The sequence below is a fragment of the Oryx dammah genome, unplaced genomic scaffold (assembly GCF_014754425.2).
Source record: "Oryx dammah isolate SB20612 unplaced genomic scaffold, SCBI_Odam_1.1 HiC_scaffold_9, whole genome shotgun sequence".
NCBI classification, from domain to species: domain Eukaryota; kingdom Metazoa; phylum Chordata; class Mammalia; order Artiodactyla; family Bovidae; genus Oryx; species Oryx dammah.
The window spans coordinates 17,469,551-17,494,546 of NW_024070193.1; the positions used below are offsets into that span (position 1 = coordinate 17,469,551).

General features: G+C 44.7%; 1 protein-coding gene across 10 annotated transcripts in view; it reads left to right on the forward strand.

The window, feature by feature from the left end:
* Window positions 1-24,996, forward strand: part of PXK (PX domain containing serine/threonine kinase like) — an 84,744-nt gene that overhangs the window by 49,964 nt on the left and 9,784 nt on the right. For 6 of the 10 annotated variants that reach the window (XM_040246492.1, XM_040246489.1, XM_040246497.1 and 3 more), the window contains exons 6-17: window positions 198-271; window positions 842-916; window positions 3,814-3,918; window positions 4,899-5,000; window positions 6,367-6,528; window positions 6,923-7,040; window positions 8,914-8,992; window positions 11,402-11,450; window positions 15,725-15,802; window positions 16,340-16,426; window positions 16,864-16,933; window positions 20,053-20,115. In XM_040246492.1, the coding sequence (XP_040102426.1) occupies window positions 198-271; window positions 842-916; window positions 3,814-3,918; window positions 4,899-5,000; window positions 6,367-6,528; window positions 6,923-7,040; window positions 8,914-8,992; window positions 11,402-11,450; window positions 15,725-15,802; window positions 16,340-16,426; window positions 16,864-16,933; window positions 20,053-20,115 (1,062 nt within the window). The remainder of the gene's footprint in view (window positions 1-197; window positions 272-841; window positions 917-3,813; window positions 3,919-4,898; window positions 5,001-6,366; window positions 6,529-6,922; window positions 7,041-8,913; window positions 8,993-11,401; window positions 11,451-15,724; window positions 15,803-16,339; window positions 16,427-16,863; window positions 16,934-20,052; window positions 20,116-24,996) is intronic. The other 4 variants (XM_040246490.1, XM_040246498.1, XM_040246495.1 and 1 more) reach the window with 1 other exon arrangement.

Genomic DNA, 24,996 nt, shown 5'->3' on the forward strand with positions numbered 1-24,996 from the left:
ATGAGTAATTTCTTTTATTTTTTAATTTATTTTAGTGCAGCTTTTACCATTTCAGTATTACCAAATGGTTGCGTGCAGGTTCCTATATACCTATGAATAATGTTTCTGAACTTAATTTTTATTAATTATTTGGTCAGTAAAACAGAATCAGTTGGTGTTAGATCATGTAGCTATAAACACATCTCCTTTTATGACAGGTTGGAGGATAAGGAAGAAATATTTCTTAATGAAGATTAAAAATCAGCCCAAGGAACGGCTAGTGTTAAGCTGGGTAAGCTAACTTTGTTTTGTTTTGCTTTAGACTAATTTCAGGGACTTCAGGTGGGTTTTTGAAAAAGCAAGAGAACTAACAAGACAAAATTGTACTGTGCTGCCAAGAGATGTAAAGGGCCCCTTAGTCATACATCAAAGAGTCATTTTCAGTCACTTTGTTTATGCATGTGGTAATATCAGTGTGACTACATTTCATCAGCTAGTAAATGTTTGGAAAGAAATACGAACAGCTTAAAATAGTTTTCTTGGACCTCTTTAGGACTGACACTTTGGCAGTTTTCTTAAAAAAATGCTTGAGCATTATTTTTATTTTATCTGTCACTTTGAGAGCTCTAGTGATACACTTGGTTAATAAAATTAGGTAACATTACAGTTAGGTGCTAGTATTTGTATGTTTATATACTCCAGAAAGGCCATGAGGCAACACAAATTACTGTGGTTTTCATCTTTGGTTTAGTAGTCATGTACTCATGTATTTGGACAGATTTTTTTTAAAAGGAAAGGCCTGTGAGGGATTTTTCTTTTGATGACCAAAACAGCACCCGGATATTTCCTCCCATGTTTGCAGGCTGACCTTGGTCCTGACAAGTATCTGTCAGATAAAGATTTTCAGTGTCTAATCAAACTTCTACCTTCCTGTTTGGTGAGTACAAGTCCTTCTGTTATTCTTGATGCCGATGACAGATTCACAATGTTTTCTTGTGGGTGGGTGGCGCTGAAAACACTCTCCAGGCTTGAGAATGGAGAGGTAGAGTGGATTTCTCTTCAAACTGGAAGTGCTCAGGGCTACTCCCACAGACCATTGGCCATTTAAATGACATTCATGACTTCCAGACCACCCACAAAATGTGGTAATTTATTTAATTTTTTTTATTCATTTGGCCACACCACGTGGTATACAGGATCCCTACCAGGGATCTAATCCGCACCCCTTGCAGTGGAAACACAAGAGTCTTAAACACTGGATTATCAGGGAACCCTGAAATATTTTTTTTGTGTTTTAAGCAAATATCAGAGGAGGAAAACACCCACTTCTCTGAGCCTGTTCCTGGTTAGGATGTTTATTATCAATGAGTTGAGAGATCTGTTTCCAGCCTGAGAAAGCAGAACTGATGCAAATTTAGATTAACCGGAAAAGGGATTCTAATCCAAGGCTTTCAGTGGTAAAAACCTCATGAATGTCTTTCAAAAGATATGCGGATATTCTTAAGGAAAAAACTAACCTGGCCAGAGAAAATTGAGTTAGTGTTGATATTCTTTTTTTGAAGGGAATGTCTTGTCAAGCTAGCAAGACCAAGTGTTTAATGAGGTGTGATACCTAGCAGAGAAAAATACTGTGGTCTTTGAGTCTGATAGGTTGTGTCACACAGGCTGTGAGCGTGCAATCCTTAATTTCTTTTCTTGGATATGCTCTTTTAAAAAAGAAGGTAATGCAAGCTAGTGGTGCATATTAATTGCAGAAAGTCAGAAAGCACAGATAGGCAAAAATAAAATAAAATTTGCCCATAATTGCAAGTAACCTGAAGTATGGGCCAAAGTGTCATGTTCAATTGTTACTTCTCTGGAATTTTATTTTATTTTATTTTATTTTTGGCTGTGCCTTGTGTCTTGCGGGCTCTTAGTTCCCCAAACAGGAATTGAATCAAGGCCACAGTAGTGGAAGCCCAGAATCCTAACCACTAGGCCCACCAGGGAACTCTCTTACATGATTATTTTTGAAAAAAATCATATAGATACTGTTCTAAAGCTTGATTTTTGTTGTTGTTAGTGGTATACCCATGAACATCTTTTGTTGTTAATAAATACAGTATAATACATCATTATTACTGACTGCATAAAATTATCGGCCATACCTCAGTTCACTCAGCTAATCCACTAGACATGTGGATCATTTCTAGTTTTTTGCTCTTATTTTTTTAAAAAATGCCATGGTGAACAATTTTAGCTGAACATTTGTACCCATCCTTAGTTATTTTTATAAGATAACTAAAACTAATTAATAAGCAGTTATAGGGAAGTTTTTTTTTTTTTGAGACTACATAAGTAGCATCAGAGAAGGCAATGGCATCCCACTCCAGTACTCTTGCCTGGAAAATCCCATGGACGGAGGAGCCTGATAGGCTGCAGTCCATGGTGTCGCTAAGAGTCGGACACAGCTAAGCGACTTCACTTTCACTTTTCACTTTCATGCATTGGAGAAGGAAATGGCAACCCACTCCAGTGTTCTTGCATGGAGAATCCCAGGGATGGGAGAGCCTGGTGGGCTGCTGTCTGTGGGGTCACACAGAGTCGGAAACGACTGAAGCGACTTAGCAGCAGCAAGTAGCATAGTCTTTATCAAACCCACTAGAGATTTTCTAAACCCATAGATATTTTCTAACTCCATCATTTCTCTTTTATTTACTGGTTGGCATTCTACTATAAGGAAGAGCTTCATATTCTCTCTTCTTTATCTATTTATATCAGTGTGAATTCCAAGGATTTTTATTTTATTCATTGGGTTTCTTTTTGAGGTGATGAAAATATTCTAAAATTTGGTTGTGTGATAGTCACACAGCTCTGAATATATTGAAAACCATTGAGTTGTATACTTTCAACAGGTGAGTTCTATTGGGATGTGAATTGTATTTCAGTAAAGCCATGAAAATATCCCCAACAATTGCTTTGTTGTGATGATCAGGAGGAACCTCATGATCAGTTTTCTGTATTTTCCTGGGCACCCCCTTCCATCCCCCTGCCCATCCAATCCTCACACAATCCAGCTCCCAAGGGTTTAAATCTTCCTGGTACTCCTTTGAGCTCAAGGCCATTGTAATACTTGAAGTCATTTGGTCCATGTATCCACAATTCCAGGTCACATGAGGACTTTTCTTTCAGTCATTAAATAATTTGTCTTACTCCCCACCCTGCTTTGTTGACATCCATGTCCGCCTCTCAGGAGGGCAGTGTCACTCATTATATTGCACACTCCAGCAGAGGGACAGGAAGACGCATGCTCACTGCTCTGGAGAAGGGCCAGGATGCTAAAAGATGCTGCCATTGCTTGTTTCCTGGCTGTCATGCTCCCTGGCTTATCACTAGACAGCAGTGTGGAGTGTTAGGCAGCCCTGTGAGGGGAGACACATTTGTCCTGGTTCCCACTTGGCTGCTCTAGAATTTGGCTTTTTTTTTTTTTTTTAACCAATTTACAGAGGCAGAGTATTAAAACCACCTTTCCCAAAACTCAGACTTTCCCTCTCTTGCACCACACTTTCGCCTGAACTGTGAGACCACGTTAAAGCAGATACCTTCCCTTGGAGAGCTTAACTTGTAGCCACTTCGCTTAATCACTAGTTTACCTTGGTTCTCTCATCTAAAAAATGAGTTAGTAATTGATCATCTGATAACTTTAAAATACCATGTGTTCAGGGAATGTTCTGCATTTATGTGCAAATAAACTATCAAGCTGGCACTTGATTCTGTATAACCAGATCCTGGATCTAAAAGGAAACTAGATGCTGATGCAGATCAAATGTGAATTTCTTTTTTTTGTTTTGGCAGCACCCTTACATCTATCGTGTTACCTTCGCCACAGCTAACGAATCCTCAGCATTGCTAATTAGAATGTTTAATGAAAAAGGAACCTTGAAGGATCTGATCTACAAGGTACTGGTGGTGCAAGTTCCTGGTCAGCAAGAAGTTCTCAAGTCCCTTAAGAACCTGTTATTGATACTTGATCCCTAAGCTTCTAGAAGCTAGGCCCCGAGGATTTAATTTTTTATTTGGAATTTATATTTATTTTAGCAATAGAAACTACCCAATTTGGCTAAAGAGCATTCCTTTACCCACATGAGGAAAGGTCGAGCATTTCATGATTATGTCCATTAGATTGTAGGCTGCTCTTAGGTCAGTTTTAAAGTTTAAATTTTTTTGTAAAGGAATACGGAGAAGCTTTACAAACAAACTCATAGAAAAAGAGATCCGATTTGTGGTTAACAGATGTAGGAGAGGATATTTAAGGGAAATTAGATGAAGACGGTTACAAGGGTAAGATGGATAAATACTAGAGGTGTGAAACACACCATAATAAATACCATTAATACTGCATGCTTGCTAAGTCACTTCAGCTGTGTCTGTTTCTGTGCTACCTTGTGGACTGTAGCACAGGCTCTTTTGTTCATGGGATTCTCTAGGCAGGAATACTGGAGTGGGTTGCCGTGCCTTCCTCCAGGGGATCTTCCCAACCCAGGGATCGAACCCATGTTTCTTATGTCTCCTGCGATGGCAAGCGGGTTCTTTACCACTAGTTCCACCTGGGAAACCCATAATTAACACTGCTATGTATTGTTGTTGTTGTTGTTGTTTTTAAAAGCAATACTGAAGAATTCTAACAGTATACAAGACTTTGGGGTCTGCTAAAGTGAAGACCAGGAACATCTTCACTGGACTAGAAAAAGGCTGGAACCCTGGTCAGCCTCTTTCTATTAACTGTGCAGGCTGCTGTATTTAACAGCCCATGTCCTGCCAGCTGGACTCATCTGATGCCCCCAGCCTCTCAGTGTGTCCTGTCTGTTCAAGGAGGCCATGTGTGTGTAGAGTCCAACCCCTCTACTGCCTTCTTTTGTGCTCTTTGTTCCTTTCCGAAGGCAAAACCAAAAGACCCATTCCTGAAGAAGTACTGCAACCCTAAGAAGGTTCAAGGCCTTGAACTCCAGCAGATAAAAACATATGGGCGGCAAGTATTAGAGGTAAGAGGTATCTGACTTTTGTTTAAGTTGCATTGGGATTTCACCCAGCATCACAGTATTCTTTTGGGAAAGTTTTCAGGCAATATCTAAAATAGTTGAAATTATCTGGTCACATACAAACTGGTGGCATTGTCATATTTTACCCCCAAAAGCAAATATTTGAGACTAAAGCAGTAATCTAGACCAACACAGTTCCAAAAGCTTAGCTATTGGAAATTCCTAAATTAGTGTGTGATTTTTAAGAACTTTACTGTGTGAATACCAAGTTTTGTGTTATTTCTGGTTGATTTATCTTTGTGCCAAGATTCTTGCTTTTGTTATATTCTATACGTAACCATATGGCTCCCTTACAGAAGTAAAACTAACGTGGAAAAGCCTTTCCCACATCACTCTCTAGAGCAGCATTCACCAAACTTCTTGGATTATGCAATCCTATCAGTGAAAACAATTTAAGCATGAACACTCCCATGTTATATATGTTTAATTTATATACATATATATCCTATTAGTAGTGTATTTTGTCCAGTATAAGTTAAGAAAGAATGAGATTAAAATCAAAACAGACAGAGGACTTCTGTGGTGGTTCAGTGGTTAAGACTGTACTTCCAACTCAAGGGGTGGCGGGTTCGATCCCTGATCTGGGAACTAAGATTCCCACATACCACATGGCATGGCCAAAAAGTTAAAAAATAAATAAACAAAGAACAAAAACCAGAAAAGCTGTAATACTTTTCTTCTGGTTCTCAACGGATCGTCCTGGGCACCTGCTTCAGCAGGGCACTGCTGTGGTTCACCAGGTCTTTTGCAGGGCAGTATCCAGGTGGCTCTGTCACTGGCTGAACCACTGTTTATGAAATGGCAACTGAAAAGTTTGCTTCTTTTTGTGGGAGGCTGTCATGTGTTTCTATTAATAAACAGCCAAATATATTCTGAGGTGAGACAGGACTAGAGATGTTTTCAGCTCAACCCCTCTTCCTGAATAATTGGCAGAAGCCCTGGCAAGATATCTTTATTCATCTGTGTGGGAGGATCTTTGCCCTGAAGAGAGTTGGGATGTGGTGCTTAGGTAGAGAAAGTGCTTACAGTAGAGGCTTTTGGCATCAGAGCTGTTAACCCGAACAGATACAGACTGCTTCTCTGTTCTTTGGAAATGAGGGAGCTTGGCTTGGCGTGTCCACAGCTGGAAAGCACTCAGCGTCCGTCTTTTTTCCAAAGAAATGCACAGACATGTACTCTTTCTTTAGGAATCTCCCCAGTGACCAGTTTGGTCTTGTTTCAAAATATATTGACTGAAAAAGCAAAGTTTAAGCTTGTCTTGTATCGAATGAGTTGGAGGGGAGTGTAACCACTACATACTTTTCCATAGGTCCTAAAGTTTCTACATGACAAGGGATTCCCTTATGGGCATCTTCACGCTTCCAACGTGATGCTGGATGGGGATACCTGCCGGCTGCTGGACCTGGAGAATTCCTTGTTGGGCCTTCCTTCCTTCTACCGATCGTATTTCTCACAGTTCAGGAAGATCAATGTAAGTTGATGAAAGTGATGAAACAGCAGGCTTATTTTTAGATGTCAGTTATCCCTGTGGCAGGATGCATGATCTGTCCCTATTAGAAATGTGTGCTAAGCAGGCGTGGGTATGGTTGGGGCAGGCAGGCCTGTTGGCCCTGTCTCTCCCACTGCACTGACGTATCTGAGAGGCTGGTTGGGCAGGGCCAAGGAAGGGTAGAACCTCTGACTGCACCATCGTGAAGGGTAGGACCAAGACTTTTGGTCAAAATGATTCTTGTGAGCTTTTACAAAAGGCCTCGAGTGGTCACTACCAGTTGTGGGTGGGGTTGCCCCTGGGCCATGTTTCTTAGTGGAAGCCCAGGGCTAGGGATTCACAAAGCCAAAGCCCTCTGCTATCTTTTCTTCTGCAGACATTGGAGAGTGTGGACGTCCACTGCTTTGGCCACTTACTATATGAAATGACTTACGGACGACCGCCTGACTCAGTGCCTGTAGACTCCTTCCCTCCTGCGCCGTCCATGGCTGTGGGTCAGTATGGGGTTTGTAAGGGTCTCTGGGCCCTTGTCATGCTCGGAGCTTCTCACCCCCTTTTCCAGAGTCCAGGGAAGGTCCAGAGGAAGTTACTGTGCTCCATAGCCAGGAAGTCTTACCAGGAAGTAGAAGTTACGGGAGTAACTTTCTTAAATGTATTTCACTGAAAATTCAGATCGCTCATCTGTTTGTCAGGCTGTCTGAAATCTCAGGAGTCCTTCTGTAACATGCATCAGAATTTTGGAAGCAAGAGGATGTGAAGAGAAGTATGGCTAGTGATGGGTCTAAGCAGAAGCTAGGAGCAGACAACTTGCAGCCAGTTTTGTGGACTCAGGCAGAGTCGGGAGGTTTCCCAAGGCTGGAGGGGCACCTGCAAGGACAACCACAGGCTGGACACCCGGAGAGGACAGCCCACCAGGCCCAGATTAGGAAAGGCGGGCAGGAAACCCTGGATCCAGGAGTTCTCCCAGCATCACTGAGGGGCTTCTGTAGGAAGGAGGGATGTCAGGGCTGATGCAGAGTCACCCAGGGACCCTTTCCTCCCCTCGACAGCCAGCTCACAACCCCCTGGGGTGGGAGTGGTGGGGGGCAGGGCAGCTTTTGGAACATCGCGCCTTCCATGCATTCAGGTCAACCTCCACTAGCGTCTGTTTTGTGTCATGAGATGGTTCCAGAGAACAGACCCCGAGACTAGTTTGGGTTGAATTTGAACAGCTGAAATGGAACAGTGACCTGCAAGTAAAAACAAAAGAAAGGAAGAAAATCTGACTGTTTTTGTAAATAAAGTATATGGGAGGATGTACATAGTTTGTGTGCAAATATTATATACCAATTTGTATAAGAGACTTGAGTATCTGCAGATTTGGGTATCCATAGGGCTTCCCTGGTGGCTCAGAGGTTAAAGCATCTGCCTGCAATGCGGGAGGCCCGGGTTCGATCCCTGGGTCGGGAAGATCCCCTGGAGAAGGAAATGGCAACCCACTCCAGTATTCTTGCCTGGAGAATCCCATGGACGGAGGAGCCTGGAGAGCTACAGTCCAAAGAGTAGGACACGACTGAGCGACTTCACTTTCACTTTCACTCACTTAGGGATGGAGAGATTCCTGAACCAGTGTCCCAGGGAGACTGAGGGAAGACTGAATGTAATAAACAATAATTGTGAAAACTTGCTCCATATGAAATGTCTTTTTCATTTGTGATAATTTTTTTTTCCTGGTATAACCAAGTACTATATTAAATTTAGAAGTTTGCCTCAGTTTCCTTGGATGTATCTCTTTACATAAAGTAAGAATTCATTTGGATATGTGAAGAATTAAATGTGTGTATTTGTGTGGGTAAAAAGCATAATGTTAATAATAGTTATTTCTGAGTGGTCAAATTATGAATGGAAAAAAAAATCTGGCTGCTTTTGTTTACACCTTCCAAGGTGTTGGACGGTGAGATACCAACAGTTGGCACTTCGTATGTTGGTTTTGACTAAAAAGCAGGCAAGCAGAGACGTGTCTTTCAAGTTCAGAATTTTACTCATGTGTGGTGTTTACTTCTCTTTTAAGAGAGCAAACACATTTATGAATGATATCTTGAGTCCTTCCTCCAATTATCTGTGCAGTATACTTAGCTTTCTGTTAGCATGTGGTTCCTGAACCATTTTTATTTTTTTTGAGTCATCGGGAGTTGTCAGCATTGCCAGCAGCCCCCCTTCGCCCTCCACCCCCTGCCACCACGTATGCCATCTGTCTGTGCGTGGAGTTTTGACATTGTCCTGATGAGCCCGCAGACAGTTGTTGAGACGTGGTGTCAAACTTTTCATCACCAAGAGGGTTTGCCAGCATGTTCTGTGGAACTAAAACGTGTATCTGTTCATTTCAAGTGGCCGTGTTGGAGTCCACGCTGTCTTGTGAAGCCTGTAAAAATGGCATGCCCACCGTCTCCCGGCTCTTGCAGATGCCGTAAGTCAATCCCACGCCTTGGCTGTAACCTTCCTAACCGTGTCGAGCCCCGGACCACTGGCCCAAGCGTCTAGTCCCAGTAGAGACTCATCTGCGGTCCCCGCAGAGTCTGTGTGTCCTGCTTGCCAGTGGTCACTTGCCACGTGACACCCTGACCTTTCCTCGTGGCCCCTGCGCACTGTAGTCTGACTGCTCTTGTCTTCACACCTGTGTCATCTTCACGTGTGTCTTCATGTGTGTCTCTCCCTGTCCAAGCAGGATTGCGGACACATGGCAGCCCCCTGTTTGGGAAGTATTGAAGGGGGGCAACCCTGTTTCCGTTCATCGCATGGCCCACAGCGGTGGCTGCTTCACTAGACGCTCGTCAGGCAGGGTCTGGCCTCCAGGAGGAGGGCTGCCTGGCTTCGGCCTCCCCTGCGCCTGTTTATTCATTTGCTCCCTGGGTAGCGTATGTCTGATGTCTGACATGTCCCATGCCCTATGCTGGGGCTTAGAGATGAATGGTCAGTTGAGGCGGGTCGGATAGTGCTCTGGGGTCTTTTTTAAGGTGCATGTTCTGCTCCTTCACGGAAAGGCAGCAGGATGGTTCAGAAGCATGTGTCTGAGTTTAGACAGACCTGGGTGTGGGCACAGCTTTAGCGCTTTCCCCAGGTGACCTTGGGCAGGTTTCCTAACCTCGGGAAGCTGAGTTTCCTCATCTGTAAATGGGGATGATAATAGTCTCCACCTCAGAGTGCTGGTGGGAGGATTTATTGAGATGATTCCTCATACAGGCCCAGTTACTTAAGAAGTGCTTGTTAAACGATAGTTACGCAGCTTCTGTTTTGTGCTCTGAGGTGTACCCAGTGCCCTGTGAGCAGACGTATTTGGGAAACAGTCACATGAGGAAACGAGGCAGGACAGCTTGCAGTACACACAGCCTGCGTTCGGGGGAGGCGGCGATAACGCCAGATCCCCTGTGTCCCAGTGGGTCTGTTCCAGCGCGAGGCCCTGGGGAGGATGCGCTGTACAGAGGAGCCCAAGCCCCTGCCCCATGGATGTGACTTTTCAGTGTTCCACTGACACTGGGGCATCCCTCTGTGAGCCAGGCACAATCAGCAGCAGTGCAAGCGTGGGGAAATCACTGTGGTCATCTTCACCGGTCACTTGAAGAACATGCCCTTGTAGTTAGGAAACAGCCTCGATCCATGTCAGTTTACTTGGGTTTGCACCCCCTGCTTCAAAGCACTTACATTTTCCTCCCAGCCTTCCAGTTCTAAAGCGAATCCAATCTGTTTTTTTTCCTTCACTGAAGTCCATCTATCCTGTGGGCTTCAGCCTGGGATAGCATTTAGCGAGGTGTGAATTCTGCTCAGTTAAAAATGTGTTGTCTGGGAAGTAAGTGGACCCCTTGGCCTTGAAGGGGAGAGTTTTGTCTCCACCTCTAGGCCGCCCTGGGAGCGCTGTGGGGAAAAGTTAACCCTGTCTCTTCTACTTGAGATGTAGTTACCCTTTTTCAAAAAGGGGAGCAGTTCAAGGAAAGACTTATGCCAAACCATTTTGAGCAGTGCCCAAACAACCATTTAGTCAGAACAGTTCAGAATTCCTCACACTATTCTTTTTAATAGCATAGTTTGAAGGAGAGAATTGATATTCTCCAAAAGCTGCTATTTCTTCTTAAGAGAGCATGAGAAGCACTACTTTTCCTTAAAAGAAGATTATTTTCTCTCATTGGATTCCAATCAAAACAATTTTTATTACTTACTCACACATTTTTATTATATTGAGTTTTAGAATAAATTTTATCCTCCTCTGGGACCAAAAAAAAAAGGAAAATCAATCATTCTGTTTAGAAATATCTGCTGCATATTATTAATTGCAGTATAATATAAATAATGGGCTTCCGTGGTGGCTCAGGGGTAAAGAATCTGCCTGCAGTCCTGGGGCCCTGGGTATGGAAGGAAATGGCAACCACTCCAGTATTTTTGCCTGGGAAATCCCATGGACAGAGGAGCCTGGTGGGCTACAGCCCATGAGGCCACAGAGTTGGGACGAGTCTGAGTGACTAACACTTTGACTTTTCATAACCATAATAAGTGACTTGCAAATTTCTTTTCAAAATGCGAATTAATTTACATGAGAAGACTGTTGGCCCTCAGTGGGGAAGTCACCGTCCCTACAAAGCTGACCCAGCCCTCCTGCTGAGCTCGGAAATAATGGGGAGTTGGGGTTTCTGGAGGTCACTGTGGGTGGCCTGGAAACTCCTTTGAGTTTATTGATAAACCTGAGGTGGTAGGTTAGACCGGGGCTGGGGGGTAACTTGGGGGTTGGGGGGGGACTTGATGGGCTAAAAATGTCTCATTCTGCTCTGGTTCTGTTCTGAAAGTACACCTTGTTTAAGAAAGATATTTCTGTTTCTTTTCTTTACAGATTATTCAGTGATGTTCTGCTCACTACTTCTGAAAAGCCACAGTTTAAGGTAAAACAAATTAGTTTTTTATTCAATAAAGAGAAGATACAATATTTATAATAATGTGGAGTGGGAAAACACATACTTAAGAGTGTTTTTATTGATTTTGGGGGGACCTAAGTGAGGACAGTAGCTGGGGGACAGCCTCTCTCACAACTCTAAGGAACGACTGTGAAGAGGCAGGGGAGCAGCCAGGATATATATGAACTTTTTGCTGGAAAAACCACTTGTAGTCAAGCATAAAAAGATTGCTGCTAATCACAAAAGACAGACATCTCCAGTTAATGATTTTAATCGCTTTTTTTTGTATGAAAGATGCGGGAATCTGGGGCCATTGCAATTCTCCTTCGGTGTGAGACAGACATCTCCAGTTAATGATTTCAATCGCTTTTTTGTGTGAAAGATGTGGGAATCTGGGGCCGTTGAAATTCTCCTTCGGTGTGGTGCGCACCTGAACTCTCTAGGATCTGCTTTCCTGTTTTTCTCCGCCCTGAGTTCTTACACCCCCAACCCCCAGGGGTGGGCAGTTGCAGTGGGTTGCAGCTTAATCCTCGAGGAAGAGGAATGGCCAGCAACATCCTTCATTTCACATAAAGAAAAATTGAAAATAATCTAAATGTTTTACAATCTTGAAGTAGTTTAATAATTTACAGTATGTGGATTGAGTGTGTTTTATCTGATGAAAGTGAAATTTACAAAGACATTCTAGTAGCATGGAAGGTGATTATTATTTGGGCTAAGGGAGGAAAGCAGAATATAAAATACAGTGTGTAGGAACTTCCCTGGCGGTCCGTCGGTTATGGGTCTGCGCTTCCAATGCACAGGTTCGATCCCTGGCTGGGAAATTAAAATCCCACATCCTGCATGGTATGGCCAAAAACAAAAAAAATAGTGTGAAAAAATACTTCTGTCTAGAATAAGGACTGGAAGCAAGTATCCTGGGAAGTAGCCAGGCTATGCAGTGTTGTGGAAACAGCAGGAGATTTAGAGCTTCCCAAAACCAAGTTGTTGCCTTACTTTGCTTTGGTGATAGCCTCTAATCACCTCCCAAAGGTTCCACGACATTTGACTCTTTGGACCAGGTCGTTTTTTACTGCTGGGGCTGCGCTGTGCATTGTGGGATGTTGAGCAGCACCCTGGCCTGTGACCCCACTAAAGGGGAGTGGTACTCCCTCTCCACCTCCACATTGTGTGGCAATCAAAACTGCCTCCAGACGTTGCCAGCTGTCCCCTAGAGAGGGGAGGAGGGCAAGATCACCCCCATTTGAAAGCTGCTGATGTATGGGCAAAGACCTGTTCTGTGGGTCTATGTTTACTCATGTAGAGTTGGTGAGTAAAGCCTGACTGCTGTCAGTGGACAACTGAGATGATCCAGAACACGTAGTACAGGGCTGGCCCCCACTCAGCGCCCACTTTTAGCATTGTTTTGGATAGTAGTGTGTTGCGAGTATGCTCAGTCATGTCTGACTCTTTGCAACCATTTGGACTGGAGCTTTCTAGACCCCTCTGTCCATGGGATTTCCAAGGCTAGAATACTGGAGTTGGTTGCCACTTCCTTCTCCAGGGGATCTTCCTGACCCAGGGATTGAGGCTGCATCTCCTGCATTGCAGGCAGATTCTTTACCACTGAGCCAAAGGAAGACCTTTGGGTGATAGAATGAAGGGTAATTCTCTTTCTCCTTTCTACAGTCCCCCCAAACCCATAATCTTACAATGAAATTAAATTTACTGGGGAAAAAGAAAATACCAAACAAGGCGTTGTCTGAAGATTTTATAGGCAAGGGAAAGGCTTTCTGCTGTCCGGTTTTGCCAGTTAGAGGGGGCTTCCCCGGTGGCTCAGATGGTAAAGAATCCACTTACAGTGCAGGAGACCTGGATTTGATCCCTGAGTTGGGAAGATCCCCTGGAGGAGGGCATGGCTACCCACTCTAGTATTCTTGCCTGAAGAATCCCCATGGACAGAGGAGCCTAGTGGGCTACAGTCTGTGGGATCGCAAATAGTCAGAGAGGACTGAGCGACTAAGAACAGCACACAGCAGAAAGAATAGCTTCTTTGGATCTGAAGTTGGAACGAAAGAAAAACTGTGGAATTCATGTATTTTTTACTGAAGCTCTTCAGGAAATGCATTCAGCCTTGTAAATATACTCTCCTCAAGTCTAGTAGTCCAGCCCAGGGGTTATCATTAGCCCTTGTTCTTTCCCCCAAGCCAGAGAGTCTGTGGCAAAGATACTGTGATCTTAAAAACCGTGTTAATCTCTTGTGTGTCTGTTTTCTTTCTGGAAATATACACGAGACTGGTGATGTTGGTTGTCTCCATGGAGGGGAACTAGGTGGGATTTTTTTTCTGCGGATATACCCTTTTTATGCCCACTGAGTTTTGAACCATATCACTGCATATTACCTACTCAAAGCTTTTTTAAAGTTAGATTTTTAGAAGAATTTGTTGTTCTGGTTCAGTAGCTAAGTCATGTCTGACTCTCTTGCAACCCCATGGACTGCAGCATGCCAGGTTCCTCTGTCCTTCACTTTCTCCTGGAGTTTGCTCAAATTCATGTCCATTGAGTTGGTGGTGCCAACCAACTATCTTATCCTCTGTTGCCCGCTTTTCCTCCTGACTTCAATCTTTCCCAGCGTCAGGGTCTTTTCCAGTAAGTCACCTCTTTTCATCAGGTGGCCAAAGTATTGGGAGCTTCAGCTTCACCATCAGTCCTTCCAATGAATATTCAGGTTTGATTTCTTTTAGGATTGACTGGTTTGATCTTGCAGTCCAAACGACTCTCAAGGTCTTCAGCACTGCAATTTGAAAGCATCAGTTCTCCGGCACTCAGCCATCTTTATGGTCCAACTCTCATATCTGTACATGACTACTGGAAAAACCGTGGCTTTGACTATATAGACCTTTTCTGGCAAAGTGATGTCTCTGCTTTTTAATATACTATCTAGGTTTGTCATAGCTTTCCTTCCAAAGAGCAGGTATCTTAATTTCCTGGCTGCAGTCACCATCCACAGTGATTTTGGAGCCCAAGAAAAAAAATCTGTCACTGCTTTAACTTTTTCCTCTTGTATTTACCATAAAGTGATGGGGCAGGATGCCATGATCTTAGTTTTTTGAATGTTGAATTTTAAGCCAGCTTTTTCTTTCTCCTTTTTCACTCTCATCAAGAGGCTTTTTAGTTTCTCTTCATTTTTGCCATTAGAGTGGTATCATCTATGTATCTGAGACTGTTGATATTTCTTTTGGCAATCTTGATTCCAGCTTGTGTTTCATCCAGCCTGGCATTTCACATGATGTACTCTGCATGTAAGTTAAAATAAGCAGGGTAACACTGTACAGCTTTGTCGTACTCCTTTCCCAATTTTGAACCAGTCCATTGTTTTGTGTCTGGTTCTAACTCTTGCTTCTTGACCCCCATATAGGTTTCTCAGGATTCAGATAAAATGGACTGGTATTCTCATCTCTTTAAGAATTTTCCACATTTTGTTGTGATCCACATAGTCAAAGGCTTTAGTATAGTCATAAAGCAGAAGCAGATGTTTTTCTGGCATTCCCTTGCTTTTTCTATAATCCAACAAATGTTGGCAATTTGATCTTTGGTTCTCTTGCCTTTTCTAAACCCAGCTTATACATCTGTAAGTTCTCAGTTCATGTACTGCTAACACCTAGCTTGAAGGATTTTGAGAATAACCTTACTGGCATGTGAAATGAGCACAATTGTGCAGTACTTTGAACATTCCTGGGCATTGCCCTCCTTTGGGATTGGAATGAAAACTGACCTTTTCCAGTCCTGTAGCCAATGCTGAGTTTTCCAAATTTGCTTGCATATCGAGTGCAGCACTTTAACAGCATCATCTTCTAGGCTGTCTCTTTGTTCCATAGATCTATGTGTCTTTATGCCAGTATCACACTCTTTTCTGTAGCTTTGCAATAGATTTTTGATACAAATTTATTTATTTGCAGTAGATTTTTGAAATCAGGGAGTGTGAGGCCTTAGGTTCCAACCTTCAAGATCGTTTTGGTAATTTGGGATCCCTTGAGAATTGACATACTTGAAATATCCATCATGTTTATGTGTTCATTTAGTAATATACTTCTTGCTGAAAAATGCTAATGAGGTGAGTGGGTTGGGGATAGTAAAAGTGGGCAGGATAGGAGTGAAGTGGACAGCTTATAAGTGATTTCCTTCCAGGAATCCTTGATGAGAGCCATTTCTTCGTTCAAACTGTGACTCGAGAGAACCTCCGGCCAGTTTCCTCTGTAGATTATGTACTTCTCTTTTTTCAGATCCCCACAAAGTTAAAAGAGGCATTGAGAATTGCCAAAGAATGTATAGAAAAGAGACTGATTGAAGAACAGAAACAGGTAAACCGCTAATAGTTCCTCTGTGCCTTTTGTTGTTTTAGCATCCCCACCGTCTGCTGTGGTGATCACAGTGATTTACTTTTAACTGATTGTTCATTCCATAAACGTGTCTTGCATACTTGCTCTGGACCAGGCTCCATGTTCAGTGCTGTGAGACAACTGAATACTTCACAGTCCTACCTGCAGAGAGCTCAGCCTGTGGCAGAAACAAATGTGCTCACAAAGGATGGTCACTCTTCAAGATCAGGGCAGACTGGGTGGTTGGGGGGTCATACATGTTTCATACTCTGATGGTTCCGGGGGCCACACTCATTTTCTCTAAGAGAGGAAAAGGCATGTAAGGACCTGGGGGTGGAGAGGGAACAGTCTTCATCTGCTGGCATACTCTTCTCCCCGACATCCAGACCCAGTGTGGAGGCAGACAGGATGAGCATGGAAAGCGTTTTCATCCAGATAATTTGATTTGGCGAAACATGATAGAAATTTTCATTAGCGTAGGATATGCTTACATTTGTGGTGAACTGTGGTCTCTTAAAGATCCACCAGCATCGAAGACTGACGAGAGCTCAGTCTCACCATGGATCTGAAGAAGAAAGGAAAAAGAGGAAGATTTTAGCTCGAAAGGTAAGCCCAGTGTCTCTGTGAATTCTTTTTTGTGAATGCTTAACTCCACGTGAGGAAAGTTCTAGTCAATGACGTGCGTTTAGTTCATGACGGATCTCTGTGCTGTATCTTTCTGAAGGCTAAAACTTTACAGATGGCTGGTTAGCTGCTTCTCAACAAAAACCAAATAATAGTGTCAGCAGAGAAATGGACCATAGAATATCCTGGCTTGCTGGGCTGATGATGGCCTTACTATAATTGTGGGGAAGGGTTGGCCTGAGATTGTAAACTCAGCATTCTTGGTTTTTATTTCTCCCTTTAGTTTTGGCTTGTGGCTTCTTCACTGTTATGAGGCCCAGTATGACCTTGTGTGTAGCTACTTTATAACTCTGCCTAGAAATGTTTATATTCTGGTATGTTCATTCTTTGCTTCCTCCCCCCTTTCTTTTTTTTTAAAGAAGTCAAAACGATCTGCTGTTGAAAATAATGAAGAGCATTCAGCAAAATACAGCAACTCCAATAATTCAGGTAACTTATTATAGGTTATAGTGGGGCCTGGGTCCCAAAGATTAGGGCCAGGAGTCTAGGTTCTTGGGTTCCTCTTACTGTATATAGCACAGGGAACTGTGCTGAGTGCTTTGTGGCAGGCTGGATGGGAGGGGAGATTGGGGGAGGATGGTGTATGTATGGCTGAGTCCCTTTGCTGTCCACCTGAAACTGTTATAACATTGTTAATTTGGCTATACCCCAATATAAAATAGAAAGTAAAAAAAAAAAAAAAAGAGTCCCTGGGTTCTACTAGGCAGCGTGGTGACAAATGCAGAAAACAAAAGAACTCTGTCCCCAGGGAAGAGTTTCCATAGCATTGCAAGTCTCATGTACTAGAAGGGACCTCAGAGCTTAACGGGCAATGAGCCTCTTCACCGATCGCAGGACTCGATCTGTCAAAGATGAGCGACAGTCCTGGAATAAAATCCCACCCAGTAATGCAGTACAAGGCCTCCTGCTTATCAGGAGAGGCTGCACTAACTGAAATGGCCCTAAATCCTGCCCTCTGCTCTGTCCCTACGTGGCAGAAGGGCGCGCCCTCCTCTATTAAGGAAAGGTCTCCCCAGTGTGTGGGGATTGCAAAAGGAACATTCCAGAAGGGCGAGCAAGGCACAGAGAGCACTGTCCCTGCCCCCCGGCTGGCTTTGGGCCTTCATGTCCCCATCTCTGGAGATCAGATCAAGGGACCCCTGGGACCTTGCAGTTCTTCTGCCTTTTGAGTCCGTGAAGTGAAGTTCCACATGGAGAAGGGAAGGTTTCATCCTCATAGGTGCAGCTTTGGCTCAGCCCTGGAGGCCAAAGGAAGGGGATGGTTTTTTGTTTTTTTTAGGTTGAGGGATACTTGCACACACTTCCAGTCAGGATAAGGACCCAGTAGAGACAGAGAACCTGAAGATGCAAAAGAGAGAGTGATTGTTGAGGGAGGCAAGGTGAGAGAGTGCTGGAAGGCCACGGAGTTAGGATCAAGAGCCCAGCCATCAGTCTCAGCTTTGGAGCAAACCCATGCACCCTTTCCTGGTGTCAGGAGCAAGTGGAGTAGGTGAAGAGGCAGAGGCATTTAAAGTGAAAGGGAGGGGGGAAATTGAGGGTGTTCACAGACCATGCCTTCTCAGATCTTTTCAGGGAAGTCAGTGAGGAAGACATCTGCCAGGAACAAGAGAAGAAGTGAGGGTGTGCAAGACCTAAAGGCTGGGCTGGCCGCCGCCAGAGGATGTGGGCTGTGTAGGTAGAGCTGGAGCTGGAAGAGTTGGGGTGGGAGAAGATTCTAGACTCCGGGAGGGTGGGAACTATGCCAGCACCACTGCTTGGAGAGTCAAGCCAGAGAAGGGCTCAGGGGGAGCTAGCGGGGAAGAGAAGGAGGCCCTGGAGGTCCGTGTGGGGACCAGGGCTGGCTCCCTGGGGATGGAGGCTGGGAGAGGAGGAAGGGGCTGGAGGCTGTTGTGGCTGGTACCTAATTTCAGAGTTGGAGGTCTGTTTTCTCATGGTTGATGGAATGGACATGGGCCAGTCATTTTCATCATTAGCCTGAGACTCGAGTCTTCAGTCAGCCTGACTCAGTGTCTCCATCTGCCTGCTTGCAGGGCTCTATGCCAGATGCATAGGGGCTTCCCTCATAGCTCAGTTGGTAAAGAATCCACCTGCAATGCGGGAGACCCCAGTTCGATTCCTGGGTCGGGAAGATCCACTGGAGAAGGGCTAGGCTACCCACTCCAGTATTCTTGGGCTTTCCTTGTGGCTCAGCTGGTAAAGAATCTGCCTGCAATGTGGGAGACCTGGGTTCGATCCCTGGGTTGGGAAGATCCCGTAGAGAAGGGAAAGGCTATCCAGTCCAGTATTCTGGCCTGGAGAATTCCATGGGCTGTATAGTCCTCGGACTCGCAAAGAGTCAGACACGACTGAGTGACTTTCACTTCACTTCACTTATGCCAGATGCAGCCAGGTGGGAGGCTAAGGACTCCAAGACACCATCTCAAGGAGTTTAGGAAAGCCAGGAAGCTGTTGATAGAAATGTATAAATCATCTCCAGACCCCACTGAGTCACAAATGCAAACCTTCTCCCCTTTAAAACCTACATTAGCACTACAAGCAGTGTCATATCACAGTGGGCTGGATTTTGCCATCTTTTTCAGTAAAACGCCTCCCGTCTTTTATAGGAAATGAAAGAATATGGCAAATAGTGGAAAGGGATTCAGCCGGCGGCAGGGATGGTTTAATTAGGACATTTCTCCTTGTGCTCAGTGTCTGTGTGATGTGGATGACGGGAGAGATCGTGGTAGGAGGCGCTGGCAGAACAGGTGGTGGCCTCTCTGTTACCTGCAGGGAGCTCTGGTAGTCCTTCGCTAGGACCTCCATGTGAGGGAAGGGGCTTGTGTGGGCTATTCTATCTGTTCACTGGGCTACTTCCAGGTTAAGTCAGGAGGGTGTATTCTGGGGATTTCTGAGCAGTGGAAGTGATGCTGGAGAATTTGGAAATATTTGAAATATAACAGTGTTACTAGGTCCAGGAAAAGCATACAACCTATGGGAATATGCACCTTATTTTAATGTAAATAAGGGTATTTGCTGAACTTCAGGTAAGAAAAAGCCTGGGAAATCCACACACTGAAGAGGCTGATCCTACCCAGTTCAGTATGCCTGCTGGTAAAATGGCACTTCCACAGGGAGCATTGCCAGGTGGATGCGCTGGAGAACTCTCGCCTCCTTTGGAGAGGCCTCCACCAGACTGCCCTGCGCCCCTCCGCCACCTGTTCTTGGTTCTGTCATTTGTCGTGCATTACCCAGGGATAGGGGTTGGTCCACAAGAGAGACTGTAGCCAACTGCATAAGCTGTTGGGTGGCACAAGGTTGATTTCAAACCAGGCAGGCTGTGGGGAGCAGTGGGAGGCAGCGAGGCCTGGGGAAGGAGACGCGCCCTGCACTGGGCTGGACGCCTGCAGTCGTGGGCCCAGTCCCTGAACGCTGTCCCGCCTGCCTTTTCCCACCAGGTCCACACGTGAAGCCAAGTGCAGAGGCTCAGACAGTGGTGGGTCCCAGCTCAGGCCACATTCCAGATGTCTTTCTTCGGTCCCCATGAGGGTTTTCTCTGTTCTCTCTCTTAGCAGGATCTGGGGCCAGCTCACCTCTTACATCCCCGTCCTCGCCAACTCCGCCCTCCACAGCAGGTCAGTGACGAGGCAGAGTGGCCTGCCTGCCTCCCCTTCTGCACCAGTGGGGAGAAGGGTGGCGCCTGTTGCTCTTCTTGCCTTGGCTCAGACATTTGACATGTTAGAAGGGACCATCCTCCTCCAGAGAAACCAGTGGGGTTGCAAATCAGCAGTGTCACTTGGGAAAAACGAGGGTCTCAATTTCCAAACTCAGATTTCAAAGGGAATGGAATAGTTGGTTTTAGGGCCGCTCACCCACCCCCTACCTCCAGCTCGCTCTCTTCGCTGTAAAGCCTCATGCAGGCTCCTTAGATCAGACCCTGTCTTGGTATAGGCTCAGGCTGAACAAAACAACTGCACTGCTGCCCAGAGGCCCTGTCCTGCCAGGTCTCTCTCAGGGAGCCCAGCCACACTGCTGGCTTGTCACAGCGCAACTGGTGAAATGCACGCCTAGGAGTGAGAGACCCGCGGAGCTTCTGATTTCCTGATAGCCGTCTGTGCTCTGCTCTGCTCTGCTCTGCGTTTCATCATCTGACTACTTTTCTGTGGCTAGCCAATGACTGTTCACTTTCCTGACTTAAACCAGGTTTCTTGGAGTCTTTTGAAATAATGTAAAGAGTTTCTTTTTTTTTTCCCAGGGAATAACCTCTAAATGTGTGTGGTGGCCTCATAATGCTATCTTTTTTCTTTCTTTTTGGAACTAATATCTCTCTCCTAACCACTTTGCAAGCCCCATAAAAATGCTTTGGGATACCAGGATCTCCTTTCACTCCTTAACTGAACCAGATGTTTTAGATGTCAGAGGAACTGGTTCTACCACTCAGATCTTGCCGGCTGTGTTTGGAGCAGTCTCTGCAACCATTGGAAGGGAGAGTGGGCTGGGGTTGATTTATGAGTTGACAATACCATACTCATTAAGGCTTAAAGTGGCGCCTAGCAGCTACCAAGAGCATTACCCAACCCCTCTCAAATGCTTCTAACAGACCTTCCAAAAAGAAAAAAAAAAGATGACCATCAAATGTAAGGAGACTGGTTTGAAGGGCTTACATCTGGCTGTCGGGTGTCTTGACCAGGGAGGCTAGTTACTGGTGGTTTGCTGCCGAGTGTTCTGGGGCCAGGGTTTATTTTAATAAAAGTGCCTGTCTCATGGAAATGTAATATCCTATATCCTGTCCAACTTTGTCAGCAGATTTTACAAGAAGGCCCCCACATATTGATCCATACAGAAAGTAGACTTCTTCTCTGTCTTTTGTAGAGGTGACCGCTCTAGGCTGATCAGAAATTTTTGGAGAGCCACTGCCCACGATCATGTTGAGCCATTTTCTAGATGAGAGGATGGATATTGATTTCACACTGCTTAGACACATTAAGGAAATAGGAGAGAACTAATAGTGAGAATCCATGAAGCCTCCTTTAAGAAGTGAGGTGTCTGCTTAGAAGTGCAGACCACCTTGCTGTGTGCATTCGAGGTGGGCAGTTACCTGCCAGTTCGCATTTTTAAATACCTTGGAGAATTCAGTCTGTTTGGATTATTTTCGATGAATCCTCTAATCTGAGTTCTCAGTTCTGATGCAGTACCTGGCTTGCATGAAATGAGGCAACTTTTAGAATGAGAAGAAAAAGAGAAATCTTTTGTAATTAGAATCAGTGTTGGAAAAAACTTCACCTGAGGTGAGAGGGAACAGTTGGGAATATAGTTCCATGTCCTGAAGGGTAGTCACAAGTATTCAGAGGAAAACACATGTGAGGCCCCAAGCACAATGCCTGGCAGAGATGAGAGGTGCCCAGCAGGTCTTGGCTTTCTCTTTTCCTCTATGTCCTTTAATGTTTTATTGATGAAATGATTGACTCAGCCCCAGAGACTGTACTCTGACCTCTGCTGGGCATTTATCATTAATGCAACTCATAAAAATAATAACTGGCATTTGCTTATCAACCTAGGATTTAAGGCCCCAAGTAAGCCACCCACAGGGAGTTTATTCATTCAGCTATTTTAGATGCATTTATCCAGAGCCTGCAGTATGCCTGACCCTGTGCTAATAAGTCCTGGGTCACAGAGATGAGCACGCAGACAAGGCCCAACTGAGTAGCCTGGCATTGCCAGCACCTCTCAGGAGCTCCAAAATGACAGATACTGATCAAGCAAATGCTTTCCTCAGGTCCCGCCCATGGTAACTTCCTCACCCAATAGTTCTTAAATAGAGAATCTCCTTCTGAAAAAAACTACCAACAGAGCAGCATCTCGAACTTCTGTACTGTACAAGGCCGCACAGGTGGTACCATCATGCTCCCATTCCCATGGGAAGTGCTCCACAAATCCTGGGGAAGATGGAGAAACTCTATATGCAAAAACAAGACTAGGAGCTGACTGTGGCTCAGATCATGAACTCCTTATTGCAAAATTCAGACAAATTGAAGAAAGTAGGGAAAACCACTAGACCATTCAGGTATGAAGTAAATCAAGTCCTCTACAATTTTACAGTGGAAGTGAGAAATAGATTCAAGGGATTAGATCTGATAGGGTGCCTGAAAAATTATGGACGGAGGTTCGTGACATTATACAGGTGGCAGTGATCAAGACCATCCCCAACAAAAAGAAATGCAAAAAGGCAAAGTGGTTGTCTGAGGAGGCCTTACAAATAGCTGAGAAAAGAAGAGAAGCTAAAGGCAAAGGAGAAAAAGGAAAGATATAGCCATCTGAATGCAGACTTCCAAAGAATAGCAGGAAGAGATAAGAAAGACTTCCTAAGTGATCAATGCAAAGAAATATAGGAAAACAATAGAATGGGAAAGACTAGAGATCTCTTCAAGAAAGTTAGAGATACCAAGGGAACATTTCATGCAAAGATGGGCTGTATATTGTCACCTTGCTTATTTAACTTATATGCAGAGTACATCATGTGAAATGCTGGGCTGGATGAAGCACACTGGGATCAAAATTGCTGGGAGAAATACCAATAACCTGAGATATACAGGTACCACCCTTATGGCAGAAAGTGAAGAGGAACTAAAGAGCCTCTAGATGAAAGTGAAAAAGGAGAGTGAAAAGCTGGGTTAAAACTCAACATTTATTTATTTATTTTAAACTCAACATTTAAAAAACTAAAATCATAGCATTTGGTCCCATCACGTCATGACAAATAGTTGGGAAAACAGTGAACAGACTTTGTTTTCTTGGGCTCCAAAATCACTGCAGATGGTGACTGCAGCCATGAAATTAAGACGCGTGCTCCTTGGAAGAAAAGCTATGACCAACCTAGACAGTGTATTAAAAAGCAGGCACTTTGTTACTTTGCAAAAAAGCAGGCACTGTGTTACTTTGTTACTTGACAAAGTTCTGTCTAGTCAAAGCAATGGTTTTTCCAGTGGTCATGTGTGGATGTGAGAGTTGGGCCATAAAAAAGCTGATCATCGAAGAACTGATGCTTTTGAACTGTGGTGTTGGAGAAGACTCTTGAGAGTCCTTTGGACTGCAAGGAGATCTAACCTGTCCATCCTAAAGGAAATCAGTCCTGAATATTCATTGGAAGGGCTGATGCTAAAGCTGAAACTCCAATACTTTGGCCACCTGATGCGAAGAACTGACTCATTGAAAAAGACCCTGATGCTGGGCAAGATTGAAGGTGGGAGGAGAAGGGGACGACAGATGATGAGATGGTTGGATGGCATCACCAACCCAATGGACATGTGTTTGAGCAACCTCTGGGAGTTGGTGAAGGACAGGGAAGCCTGGAGCGTTGCAGTCCATGGGATCACAGAGAGTCGGACATGACTGAGCAAATGAACTGAACTGAACTGGATGGGGGAAAGGCTTTCAGCCTACTTGCCTCCTGGGCAGCCCTTATTTAGACTGGTCCTTTCCCTTTCAGGACAGGCGGCCAGGCTTCTCACTGGGCTCATCTCTCTTGCCGCCTCTCTGCACGCTACCTGTCTTATTGCTGGAATCACAATTTACTCCAATTTATGTTGACTCATTGGAAAAGACTCTGATGCTGGGAGGGATTGGGGGCAAGAGGAAAAGGGGACGACAGAGGATGAGATGGCTGGATGGCATCACCGACTCAATGGACGTGAGTTTGAGTGAACTTTGGGCGATGGTGATGGACAGGGAGGCCTGGCGTGCTGCGATTCATGGGGTCGCAGAGTCAGACACGACTGAGCGACTGAACTGAACTGATGTCTTTACTATAGGCCACATTTATGCTGTATCTGGGAACCAAATCAAGCATAGTATTAATATCTTCTGGCTTTATAATATGCGATTTTCTCAAGAAATGAAGGAAAAGTCTTCATTTTCAAGGGCTAGCATTGAAAAGGAATTCCTGCTGAAGGTAGCATCTCAAACAGCTCCATCTGGGAGCCCTTGAGATCTGCATCTTGGCCTGAAGAACCTAAACTTGAGGGTCACCACTCTGTAGTTCTAGATAGAGCCTTGGAGAAGATACTTGACCTCCCTGGGCTTCAGATTTCAAAATCAAGTGAGGCCCCATAGGGCTCCTGGGCACGGAAGCCCTTTTGTCCCTTGTTTCAGCCTCCATGACCTTCCCTGAGTTTCAAAGGGTAGAGTTGCTAATCAAGGGTGGAGCATCCAGAAACCTGCTGAGACAAGATTAAGCCCTGCACACACCTTAATCTTGTCAGGGACCCCACCCTTAGACTCTTGTTACAAACCCCTCACCAAATCCCCTGGGGGTAGAGATACATAGTTTTTCAAGGCAGGAGCCCTCTGTGTTACCTCTGCCTGGCAAACTAATAAAGCTGTCCTCTGCTTTCACCCAGAGAGGTTTGATTTAGTTTGATTTAGCCCGGGTATACAGAGAGGCAGAGCTTTCACATCAGCTTTCCATTTTTAAACAAAGATAGCAACAGTACCTGTCCAGTGGATTTACTGTGAGCATC